The sequence below is a fragment of the Capra hircus genome, chromosome 8 (assembly GCF_001704415.2).
Source record: "Capra hircus breed San Clemente chromosome 8, ASM170441v1, whole genome shotgun sequence".
Classification (NCBI taxonomy): domain Eukaryota; kingdom Metazoa; phylum Chordata; class Mammalia; order Artiodactyla; family Bovidae; genus Capra; species Capra hircus.
In genome coordinates, this window is record NC_030815.1 from 74,857,998 (window position 1) to 74,870,587 (window position 12,590).

A 12,590-nucleotide genomic window follows, 5' to 3' on the forward strand; every position below is an offset into this window, starting at 1 on the left:
GCACTGTTCTAGGTACTAGGAATACAGCACTGATGGCATTTACATTCTTGGCAGGGGAGACAGGCAGAAAGCACTTAAATATTTTAGTCAGTCAGGTGATGATAAGAACTAAAATACAAGGCAGATTAAGAGGACAGAGTAACAGGGGTGCCAGTTTACATAGGTTGGTCTCTTTCATGAGGAGGCATTTGAACAGAGACGGGAAGGAAGTGCAGAAGTGCGCCACATGGCTTTCTGGAGAAGAACATTTTAAATAGAGAAGCAAGTGTAAATTGGGGTGGGAGGGACAGCGTTGTGAGCAGTGAAGAGGTGGGTAGGAGAGGAGGTCAGAGAGACTGCAGAGGCAGGGTTGTGTGAGGCTCTTAGATTTGGTTCTGAGTCAGAAGATGAGATGCAGCTAGGAGGCTGGGAGACTTTGCGGGGAAGAGATGATCTAAAGTGATCACCCAGCTTGCTGTATAGGGAGTAGGCTCTAAGGATGCAAATGGATGAGTTAGGAGGCTTTTGCAGCAATTCAGGTACTTGATGGAGACATGGATTAAGGTGGTAGTGGTAGAAGAGGTAAGAATTGGTTAGATTCTGGGTGTGTTTGGAAGATGAAGTGGACAGGATTTACAGATAGATTGGATGTTGGATGGAGAAAAACGAGAGGAGTCCAGGATGTTGTGCTTGAGCAGTTCAGAAGGCGAGATACCACTCACTGCGGTGGTAATGCTTGGGAGAGAAAGCGGTGTTTTGTTTTTAAAGTTTTTAGTTTGGAATAATTATAAACCTACAGAAAGATTGCAAAAGTAGTACAGAGTATTCCCGTATATTCTTCACCTAGCTTCCTCTAATGTTAACATCTTTGTCGAAACAAGAAATTAACACTAGTACCATGGTGTTAACTAAACTTCACACTTTGTGGGTGGTGGTTTTTTTTTTCTTTGCAAGGCTTGCAGGAGCTTAGTTCCCCAACCAGGGATTGAACCCAAGCCTTGGACTCTAACCACTGGACTGCCAGGGGTTCCCCCAGACTTTATTTGGATTTCACCAGTTTTTCCTTTAATATCCTTTTTCTGCTCCAGGATCCAATCCAGGATACCACATTGCATTTAATCAGCATGTGTCCTTAGCCTCCTCCAATCTATGACAATTTCTTGTTGGAAAAGGTGTTTTTGCGTATCTTTTGCTTTGTCTCCTCCTTGTTCAGGAAAGATAAAGAATTTGCTTAAATTTGTTAGAATTCAGTTGTCTACTGGACAATAGATCTGTTAAGGAGAGAGTCCGATATAAAATTCAGGGAAGAGATATGGACTAGAGACTTAAATTTGGGCATTGTCAGTGTACAGATGGTGTTTAACGGACTAGAGGAGGTCACCTAAGGTGTGAGTGCAGTTAGAAAAAGAGTGAGGATGGAGCCTACTTCATCCTGGCTGTAAAATGAGCATCCAGTAAGGGAAGTGGAGAAAGAGTAAACTGAACTAGGAGGTGAAACGTTCTAAACACCAAAGAAAGAAACTCAAAGAGGAGGGAGTGATCAGTTGTGCCAAATGCTGTTGATCAGCGCAGAAGGATGACTGCATACTGACTGTTGTATTTGGCAATCTGAAGGTTGTTGGTCTTGCTAAGAGCGGTTCTAGTGGAGCAGTAGAGATGAAAGCTTGATTGGAATGGAGAGAGGCTCACCCTAGATACGCCTCCATGGCTCTTTGAGAGCCGCCTTTGTTCACCCTCACTCTGTACTGAGGGACCAGCACTGCCTGGTCCTCCCAGCTGTCTGGATCCCTCATTCTGCGGTAACAAAATCCTCTACATCCTTAAATTGTTTCAGCTGTGCCCCCTCTTAAATGACCCGTGGCCTCCTCTCGGGTCACCCCTTTCCTTACAACTTTAGAGCCTGCTCTTTTCACTTATCCCACTCACCTTAGTTTCTGGAAGATGGGAAGAGCACACTCCTTCCCCAGGGTCATTTCTACACTATTTTTGTTCTACCTTTGTATCATTTGAAGCTAATGCTACAGAACCTTTTCTCTCTATCACCTTCCATGTCTCATCTTTGTCATCTGTTAGCCTCCAAACCTCCCAACCCTCATTTATTAATGCATCTCGCCTCTTATCTTTTCTCTGCCCCAGTGGTTTTCAAGGTATAGTCCAGATCAGCAGCCGTCAGCAACACCTGGGAACTTGTTAGAAATGCACATTTTTAGGCCTCACCTCAGACTTCGTAAACAAAAATTGTGGGTATGGGGCCCAGTAATCTCTTCTTTTAAGAAGCCTCCAGGTGATTCTCATGCAGTTTCAAGTTTGAGAACTACTGATTTACCATAAATCCTGCTGTTGTTCTGGGTGGCTTGAATGGTCATATGGGTTTTTTGATCTTGTCAACTGCAGTGACCTGCACATCATTCCTCCTCCACATCCACTACCAGGGAAATGACCCTGGGGATGCCCCGTCTCTGCAGTCCCAACGTCCTGTGTGCTGCCTTCTGACCACAGCCTCCTGTCCTTTTGGCTCTCCCAGTCTCTTCCACCCACTGCCAGTTCTGTCAGTCTCCTTCCCTTCTTCATTCCCCGCTTCAGGCTGGACCTTGCTGTATGTCATTTGAAGTGTTGACCCTTCTGCCAGGACATTTTGAGGAATCCCAACCCTGGATGGTTGCTGCATCCAGCTTTTCTACCCTGTCTGGGTGACAGAACGCCAGTCCAGGAAATTGTGTAACAGTACAGACTCGGTGTTCATTCACCCTCTGAGGGAAGCCTTCCTGATCACCCTATTTCAAACTCTTAATACTTCCCCCACCCGCCTCTCACTAATCTCTGCCTGGCTTATTTTTCTCCATAGCACTTGTCACTATTTGTTGATACTGCTTATTTTCAATATTCATTTGTTTATTGGCTACCTTCCACCATAAGATGGCAAACTCCCTAAGGGGAGAAGATTCTTTTCTGTTTTGTTCACTGTATATCCTTAGTGTCTAGTATTGGGTTGGCCAAAAAGTTCATTTGGGTTTTTCATAAGATGTTACAGAAAAACCCAAGCAAACTTTTTGGCCACCCCAATACATTGTTGCTTCTCAGTGAATATTTTTAAATAGTGGTCTCCAGTTTGGGCCTCCCCCAGTGGCTTGGTGATAAAGAATTCATCTGCAGTGCGGCAGCCACAGGAGATGTGGGTTCCATCGCTGGGTCAGGAAGATCCCCTATAGGAGGGCACGGCAACCCACTCCAGTATTCTTGCCTCGAGAATCCCATGGACAGAGGAGCCTTGCAGGCTACAGTCCATTTGGTTGCGAAGAGTCAGACACCAGTGAAGTGAAGGAGCATGCATGTACGCTCGCTCACTCCATCCAGCTCAGTTGGCTTTCATTGCCCACTTCCCCTTAAATGACCTTGGGCAGCTGTCCTTCCCATTTTCATTTAAGACTACTACAAACCCTTCCCACACTTACTCAGACCTTCCTGACATTCACTGATCTCCCGACCTCAGCAGATCTCCTTGCCTTTTACTTCGCTGAGGAAGGGGAGGTCATCACTTAAGAAAGGACATACTTTTCTCAACTTTTTGCAACTTCAGAGACATCTATGCCTGTTCTTCCTTTTCTTTCATTCTGAGATCTCCTTATTTCCTTTCATCAACCTTTTTACATATGCTCCTCCAAGTTCTCTTCCTGAAGCTCTTCCCGAGTCTGGGGAGATTCCCAGGGAATCTTCCTGACCCAGCAGTCGAACCCATGTCTCCTGCATTAGCACACAGATTCTTTATCACTGAGCCACCTGGGAAGTCCACCTCTGTGCTGTACTGACTTAAAAACCTTTACCTGCAGCCCCTAAACTCTGCCACAGGCCTTAGACTGACACACATAAACGTGATGCCTGACATATACTTCAGACTCAGCAAGACCATCGTAAACACATTGATCATGCTTACATTGCTTTTTAAAAACAGCTGCTTTAAATAAGGTGGCTTACTAAAGTTGATAGGTAAGTAATTTTACCTTTCTTTCCACCATCCAGATGTAATCAGCTTTGACCTTTTAATCTGTTTCCTTAAAGAATTTTTCAGTGCTCAGTTTTACATAGTTGAAATCATACAATAAACATAAGTTTTATCCTTTTTTGCTTATTATCAATATTTCCCACTCATTAAGTAATTTTGGTAAACTTTAAATTAATGTATATATGCCATAAATAGATATGCATTAATATTTAAACAGTCTCCCCCCCTTTTTTCTGATATATTTTAAATTAAATTCCAGATATCAGATTATTTCACCTTCATGTATTTTAGGTTACATCTCTTTTAATAATATGGCCATTTTCTTACATAATCACAGTGCCATTATTGTGCTAACAAAGTTAGTGATAATTCCTTGAAATCATCTAATACCCAGTCTACAACTGAATTTCCCTGTTTGCCTGAAAAAATGTGTTTTTACAATTGGATTTTTCAAGTTAGGATTGTTTTAGGTATTTTTTTTTTTTAATAATTTATTGGTGTATCTGAAAAGTTTGTAGTCACTTCTACAGAGAGGTCTCTGTTCTTCTGATGACTTCACTGGGTTGTTACTCTCTTTATTGGTGTGCTGTGAAAGTCTAAGCATAAAGTAGACAGCAGCCGTGACTGAGGGATGGTGGAGGAGCTCTAGTGGGATGGGGCTTGGGAGTGAAGAAGGGCCAGTGTCAGGATGGGCTGCACCCAGCCCGGACGAGAGTCTTACGCCTGAAATGTGATAGTTCACTGGCACAGAGCTATTCTTGGTTAGTGCCCTGTTTTACATGTGTTACACATTTTGATAAAACTGAAATGTTGGTGAAAGAATTATACTGTCTCCCTCTCTAGTGTCTTTCTAGAACCTTTTACTGTCATTTATTACTTTCTTTTATTCATACAGCAAGTATTATTGAGTGCCTTCTATGTATAGTTAGGAAGTAAGGTAAAATAAGTGAAATATATGATATTAGACCTAAATGATGGGAAGAAGACGAGAGAGATATGGCATGCTTAGGGGAGTGGCTTCCAGGTTTTAAAGTGTGGCCAGAGACTGTCCTGTTGAGAAGATCATATTCTGAGTAGACACCTGAAGGGGCTGAGGAGCTGAGTTGTGCAAATGGCTAGGCAGAGAGAAGGACAAATTGTAAAAATCTCCCTGCAGGAATCCGCCTGCCAGTTTGGGGCTAGGAAGGAGGCTGGTGTTGTCTCAGAGTAGTGGCCTAGGGAAAGAGGAGTCACAGGTGAGGCCTGGAAGACGGTGAAGGGCCTTGTAAAGATTTTGGGTTCCAGAGGCACCTGATGGAGGAACCTTTGACAAGCTGAACCGAAGAGTGTATCTTCTAATTTTCATTTGATGGGTTCCCTCTGGTGGCTGTGGTGAGAATAGCCTGAAGTGGGCAAGGGCAGAAGTAGACTAGTTGGGAGGCCATTGTAATAATCCAGGTGAGTGGATAGTGGCTTAGACCAGAGTGTTAGCAGCAGAGGTTGGATTCTGGATCTGTTTTGAAGGTATAACCAGCAGGATTTGTGAACATACTGAACATGAGATGAAAGAGACATGGGAAAGGCTGGAATTTGTAGGATATTCAAAGTTGACAACTGTCACCACTTAACTAAATGTATGTGCATCCTAGTGGTCAGATTTCACTGTGACTGGACTTAGAAGCATCACAGTAGTGATTTCTTAACAAGCAATAAATTTAATGAATAAGAGAAACAGTAAAATAAAAAGACAGTCTTAAGGGTAAAAATTGTAGTGTTCTCAGGTATGTTCCATACTTCACTTAACCTTTCTGCATGCTTTAATTCTAACTCAGTGCTGTTCTGGAATGGTCAGTAGGCATATTCTATAAAATTCACCCAAAGTATAAGTCTCACTGACCATTCCTATGCCCCAATCAGCTTCATATATGAATGTCTCAAACTTAAATCTTGCTCTTTTATGGGCTTCCTCTTACCGCCAGAATCTTCCAAATGTAGCATGGTAACTGGTAGGAAATATAATTAACTTTGTTATTCAGAAATATTAACCTATGCAAGGTAGGATATCCCTACTTTTAAGAACGAATCTGATTCCTTGGTTTTTGTAATAGAGTTCAGTTTTATAATGTATCCATCTGTGTCTAGAGCAGATCAGTTTCCCTTTCATCAGTCACTTGCAGTGTCTTCATTCCAGGCTTTCTCCAGAGGAAAAGCACTACCTCAGAAACTTTACAGATGCCTTGCTGATCCTTGGTTGACTAAGGACTGTTTTTCTGTGTTTGAGTTTCTCTGTTTTGTTTTTAAACAGGTTCTCTGATTGAACAGCTCACCACAGAAAACTACGAGTGCATGGTGTGCTGTGAGCTGGTCCGTGTCACCGCCCCAGTGTGGAGCTGTCAGAGCTGTTACCATGTGTTTCATCTGAGCTGCATAAAGAAATGGGCCAGGTCTCCAGCATCTCAGGCAGGTCAGTCATTTCTCTCTTCTGAGTAGTTTTCCTCATCCATTTGGTATATTCAGGTTTAATTCTCCTTGAGTATTTTATCTGCAGGGAGAGTATGTTGTCCTGAGCACATATTTTGGATGACCATTATTAAGCTATAAATCTTAAACCAGCTAAACATAACACATGAAAATATACTTAAGGTACAACATAATCAGTGGCTTTTACTGAAAATGTTTGTTTTATCCAAATAGCAACTATAGAGAACAGCTTTTTAAAAATTGAGGTATAGTTTATATACAGTGTTACATAACTTTCAGGTGTACAGCATAGCTATTCGCAATTTTTAAAGGTTATATTCTGTTTATAGTTACTATGAAATATTGGCTATATTTCTTGTGTTGTACTGTAGATTCTTGTGTTGTACTATAGATCCTTGTAGCTTATTCATTAGAAAAGATTTCTTGTACAGTTTGCTTTAGAAAATTTATAGAAAGCAATATTTAATTTACTCTTAGGATTTTGAATTTGCTATATCTTTAACAAATCTTCTCCATAGTATTTTGTGGGCTTTTCCTGAAGTTATAGTAATATTTAGGGATAATGCAAATATTATTAATTATATATGCTTTCTGAACTTTGGCTCTCCTAATTTAAAACATTTGGGTTTTCCTGCATGTACGCAAGTTTTTGGGGGCTTCCCTGGTAGCTCAGCTGGTAAAGAATCACCTGCAATGCAAGAGATCCCAGTTTGATTCCTAGGTTGGGAAGATCCCCTGGAAAAGGGATAGGCTACCCACTCTAGTATTCTTGGGCAGGATAATGCGCGTATTATTAATAATATATGCTTTCTGAACTTTGGTGCTTCTAATTGAAAACATTTGGGTTTTCCTGCATGTACTCAAGTATTTTATCCTACCTTTTTTTTCAAACCAAGGTTCAGATGATTACTTTGCTATTGAAAGTAATAGAACATTCTCCCGCGAAAGAAAAAGTCAATTTTATGAAATGCTGGAAATGTTAACTAAGACCATGGTGATAATCATACTGTAATATATAAATGAGTCACATCAATGCACTGTGCACCTTAAGCTCACACAGTGTTATGTGCTGATTCTGTCTCAATTTTAAAAAGGATGAAATGCATACCTACTTTATTCACAGTATTTGAAGTCCTTATAAATATAAGCCTAAATCCAATATTTAAGCAAAGCATTCGGTATTGTGAATTTGTTTCTTTAAAGTCTGATCCTTAACATGGAAACTACTACCACTGCTTAGGTATCAATGGCTTTCTATAGATTTAAAATGTTTTAAATTACATGCGCTTTTGTAAGGAATTTATTTTGATTTCGTCTCATTTTTCTTGACAGATGGCCAGAGCGGTTGGAGATGCCCTGCATGTCAGAATGTTTCTGCACATGTTCCTAATACCTATACTTGCTTCTGTGGTGAGTTTTTTTGTTTTTTTTTAACATACAGTGATGTGTTTTGCTTTCACTTTGTGCATTGCACCTTATTTCCCAGCACAGGAGAGGCGGTGTGCTGGGCATGCTTTAGAAGTTACTAACGAGACTTCAGAGCTACGGCGTCTGTAAGACATCGCATGCATGTGGTCTGCACACAGCCAGAGTCACAGGCCTTTGTGTTCTTGGCACACTGTTCTGGAGATAGGCCTTCTCATCATGCCCACCGGATCTTCTTGGTCTTCTCTTTAGATCAGAGCCGATCAGATGGCAGAAGTGGGTACAGGTTGCTTCTCACCTCTAACTGTAACTCACTTTGAAATTCCAGATTTGAATAACATGAGTGAAGAGTAGTGTGAAGTATACTTTATTTAATCCAAGAAATCAGTCATTGGCCTTTATAATAAAGAGAGATTTTCTGTAAGCCAGCATTACAAACTCTGTATCCTTCTGCTCTTCCTCTTTATGGAATACTTCTTCCTATTTTGGAATAGCTTGGTTCTTCCATGTGTTAGGAAAAACACTTTTTGTGATCCAGATGCTTGTATCTGTTGCTAACATATTTCCTACATGTCTTTTCTCTCTCTCTCCTTCCTGCCTGTCTTTTAATGGCTAGACTTTACCACCTGATGGATAGGGAAGCCTGGTGTGCTGCAGTCCATGGGGTCGCAAAGAGTCAGACACAACTGAGCGACTGAACTGAACTTACTATCTGGCTGTTGATTTCTCAGATTATATTTCTTAACCATTTTTCTCCCTCCTTAAACTACTTCATTTTTACTTCTGTCCTCATTACTTCTCTGAAACTGTATTCAGAAGTCATCGATGACTCCCTTCCTAACCAAATTCAGGGCTGATTTTATAAATTCTTAAATTTTTTGGCCACTCAGCAGCCCTTTTTACTTTTGACCATTCGCTTCTTGAAATGACTAGCTCTGTTTCTTTTCTGCCTGCCCTCCTTTTTCTAATTAATTTGCTCACATTTTTCTTTTCTTGTTAGTTAACTGCCAGCTTCCACCAAGAGTTGGTCACTGACCATCAACAGTTTTTAACTTCTAGACTCAACCTCTTTGTGAACTCAGCTATCTTCTTTTCTTTAAATCCTCATCCACTGTTTCATTCAAGATCTTACCCCAACCGTCCTCTTCCAAAGAAAACCTCCATTTCTCATCTCCACTCCTACTTTGGCCACTCTTATCCAATTCTGCTGGTCTCATGTTTCATTGTGAAAATCTGAGGCTTAGTAGATACTGAATTAGTATTAGTTGAAGGAATGAATATTCTTGAATGTACTCCCAGAAAGGCAGCAAGAGATCAATTGTAAATTGGACAATTAAGACCAATACCAAGGCTTAATTATTTTAAAGGATTTTTAAACATGAAGCACCATGATGAGATTTAAAATCTTGTTAAAGCCTTCACTGACCAACTGTATATGAGAACCTAAGAAGGTAAAAGAATGTGAGGGTGAAGGTCAAGATGATCGGAGTGACTTTATTGAGAACTTATTAACGTACCAGGCACCATGAAGAAACAGAGGAATGAGACTATTAATTGACTTCCCAGAGGTTAGAGGCTAAGATTTAAGACACAATTAACTTGCTGTTCTACTTGAAGTACAGAGCCTGTGGCTTCTGGCTAAGATGATAAAGGGGGCCTTCATGAAGGAGGTAATATTAAAGGGGCTTGGAAATGGGCTTGGAAACTAGGTTTAAAACCAACAAGGCTTAGAGTCTGTTGTGAGGAGTCATCCAGTTATGGAGCCCAGGGTCTATGAAGGTGGAGGAGTAAGAGATGACTGGAAAGGTAGGGGTGACTTATTCATGCCAGGCCTAGATGTTGGGACTTCATTTATCAGGCTGTGGGAAGCCACTGAGGACATTAAAGTGATTCTTTATGAAGATCAGTCTGGTGGCAATGAGTAAAGTATTTTGGGACCTAAAGAGTTTGGGGACTTATAATAACTCAGGTATAGAATGGTGAAAGTCTGGAATGGGTTTTAGAGTGGGACAGAAAGGAAAGAGTGTAAAATTTCAAAGGTAAACAGGAATTAACAACAGTGGGAAAGGAAGGAACCCAAACGTGGCTCCAGAGTTTCACGCTTTTGGAAATGGTGATACCAAGAACAGAAACGGGCAGGTCAAGAGAACCAGGTTTGGTGGAGACAAGTGAATTCAATTTAGAAATGTTGAGTTGGAGGAGTAAGACAACCAGTGAAAGGTGTTCTACAGGAAGTGAGGAATATTTGAAGAAAGATCAGGATTTAGGGATGATAGTCGCACTTGAGAGCAATAGATGAGACACTAGTAGGTGAAAGGGTAATGAGGGAAAAGAAGTCGATAATGCAAAACCCTGGCAGGTGAAGGGGAAAGAACCACCTTTAAGAGTCAGGGAGGGAGGTGGGGCCATTGGAAGATGTAGGAGAAAACCTGGGAACCATGTTGAAGCAAGAAAGCACAGAGTCAGGGAGGTTTTTCTGATAGTGTGGAGATGAGGTTCTGGCCAGTAGAGGAGGAGCAGGAGTTGAGGTGGAGGGAGACACAGTGGGAGGTACACTGTGCAGGAAAATTGACAAGATTTGGTGATTAAACAGAATATAGAAGAAAAAGGAGGATGACTCTAGTTTTTGAGTTTGTGAGACTCTTGACCGTGATGGTGTCACTAACAAAAGCAGGGACCCCTGAAGAGGTTGGGGCCTAAGAAGAAAGATGCCGACTTAGTAGATACATAGGCAGTTTGAAGTGACTGAAACCTCAAGCATGGATGTTCAGCAGACAGACAGACATGTGGGGCTGAAACTGCGGATTCAGGGCAATGTAGAAAACAAAGATTTAGGACTCATTGGCCTTTAGGTGTATTGAACCTCACAGAAATGAACAAGATTTCTGAAAGAGACAGGCAAGAGAGAAAAGCAGAGGCCAAGGATCAGGAATTGGCTTCATTTAGGGTGTAAATTGCCCAAGTGAGAATGAATTCCTCAAGGTCGAGGGGCAGTCCCATGCCTCTCAGTTTTACTCTTCTGCCCATGCACTGAGTTCGTTAAAGAGGCTTACTAAAGATTTTTTGAGTGATTTGATTATAAAACTGTAACCCTTTTATGCCTGTATTACAACTTTAGAATAGGCAAGTTCCTACTACGCAGGGGAGCCTCCATTCTTTCCATCACTGCTGCCTCCCTGCCAGTGCTGTCTTCGCCTATTTCCTCTCTCTGGTTCTTAAAGTAGATACTCCGCTGTCAATTCAAAGACCCATTTATAGAAGGACTTATTTTAAAGTATTGTTTTTAAAATCTTAGATTAAATTAGTGAAAGTGACATATTCATAAGTAAAAATGACTAGTTTGACTTTTCCAGGTAATCCCAACTTTATCATACTCGGTAAAGCTTTTGACAAGTAACATTACATTCAACTTTTTATTTGAGGATAATGTGTTTATTGAACTAATGAAAACCTCACTTACGTTTCATACTGTCTGGTTATATTGTGTGATTTCACTGAAGTCTACGGGATAACAGTTGAAATTAATACCATTAACTCTCTGATCTGATATATTTTAGGCAAGGTAAAGAATCCTGAATGGAGCAGAAATGAAATTCCACATAGTTGTGGTGAAGTCTGTAGAAAGAAACAGCCTGGCCAGGACTGCCCACATTCCTGTAACCTGTAAGTTGGAACTTTAGACTCCTGGGGATGAGCACTTGCTGTGTGCCAGGTACTCTGCAAAAGTTGACTCGCTGAATCCTAACCATAGCCCAGTGATGTATAGATATTTATCATCTCCATTTTACAGATGAGAAAAGAAATGAACCATAATAGACAGTTGATCAGTTACAAATCAATTTCTACAGACTGACTTCAGATGTAGGTTTAATTCCTATGTTCATCACTTAACAGTTATGTGATGTTGGACAAATTACTTCTCTGAGCCTCAGTGTCTGAACCTGCAAGCTAATAATGATATGATCAAAACTAGTTGCAGAGTTCTATGAATAGTAAATTAACACACTTAAGAGGCTTGGCCCAGAGCCTGGCACATGGTAAGTGGTCAAAAATGGTAACACTTGCTTTTATCACCCAAATCTAAGAGTAATACAGACACCAGAGTGTTGCTTCTGCTGTTATCTACTTTTCTGTTGCAGGTACAGGAGTTGTATCAGAGGTCTTGTGATCACCATGTAGGGGTGGTGCTGGGGACCATCAGTGGGAGAGCTGTTCAGACTGGTCTAAACAGCATGGTCTGCCATCTGCTGGGCAGTCAGCCCCTCCTCTTCCTTTGACTGCTTTCCTAGATCAGAATCCAGAGACTCATCTATTCCTTCCCTCAATTGGCATTTTGAGTAAATTCAGTAAAAAAAAATTAACCCTTGCATGAATTATCTTTCCGAAGCCTTCAATAGAAATGGGCCCCTGTTGTGACTATCAGAGGACACCAACTGTGATACAGACCAGATGGTCAGTCATTAAAGGAGCATTTTAAAACACAAGCGCCCAGTCTCTGCCTCAGAGCAGTTAAACCAGAATCTCCTGGGGTTGGGTCTAAGCTTTGTAGTATTTTTTGTTTGTTTTTTTTTTAATTTTATTTAATTGAAGGATAATTGCTTTACAGTATTGTGTTGGTTTCTGCCATACATCAACATGCATCAGTCATAGGTACACATGTCCCCTCCCTCTTGAACCAACCTCCCTCCTCCCAACCCCTCCGACCCCTTTAGATTGTCACAGAGCA

General features: G+C 41.1%; 1 protein-coding gene across 6 annotated transcripts in view; it reads left to right on the top strand.

The window, feature by feature from the left end:
- NFX1 (nuclear transcription factor, X-box binding 1) overlaps positions 1-12,590 on the top strand; it is a 65,204-nt gene that overhangs the window by 7,612 nt on the left and 45,002 nt on the right. For all 6 annotated transcript variants that reach the window (XM_005684059.3, XM_005684057.3, XM_005684060.3 and 3 more), the window contains 3 exons: positions 6,264-6,422; positions 7,772-7,849; positions 11,422-11,527. In XM_005684059.3, the coding sequence (XP_005684116.2) occupies positions 6,264-6,422; positions 7,772-7,849; positions 11,422-11,527 (343 nt within the window). The remainder of the gene's footprint in view (positions 1-6,263; positions 6,423-7,771; positions 7,850-11,421; positions 11,528-12,590) is intronic.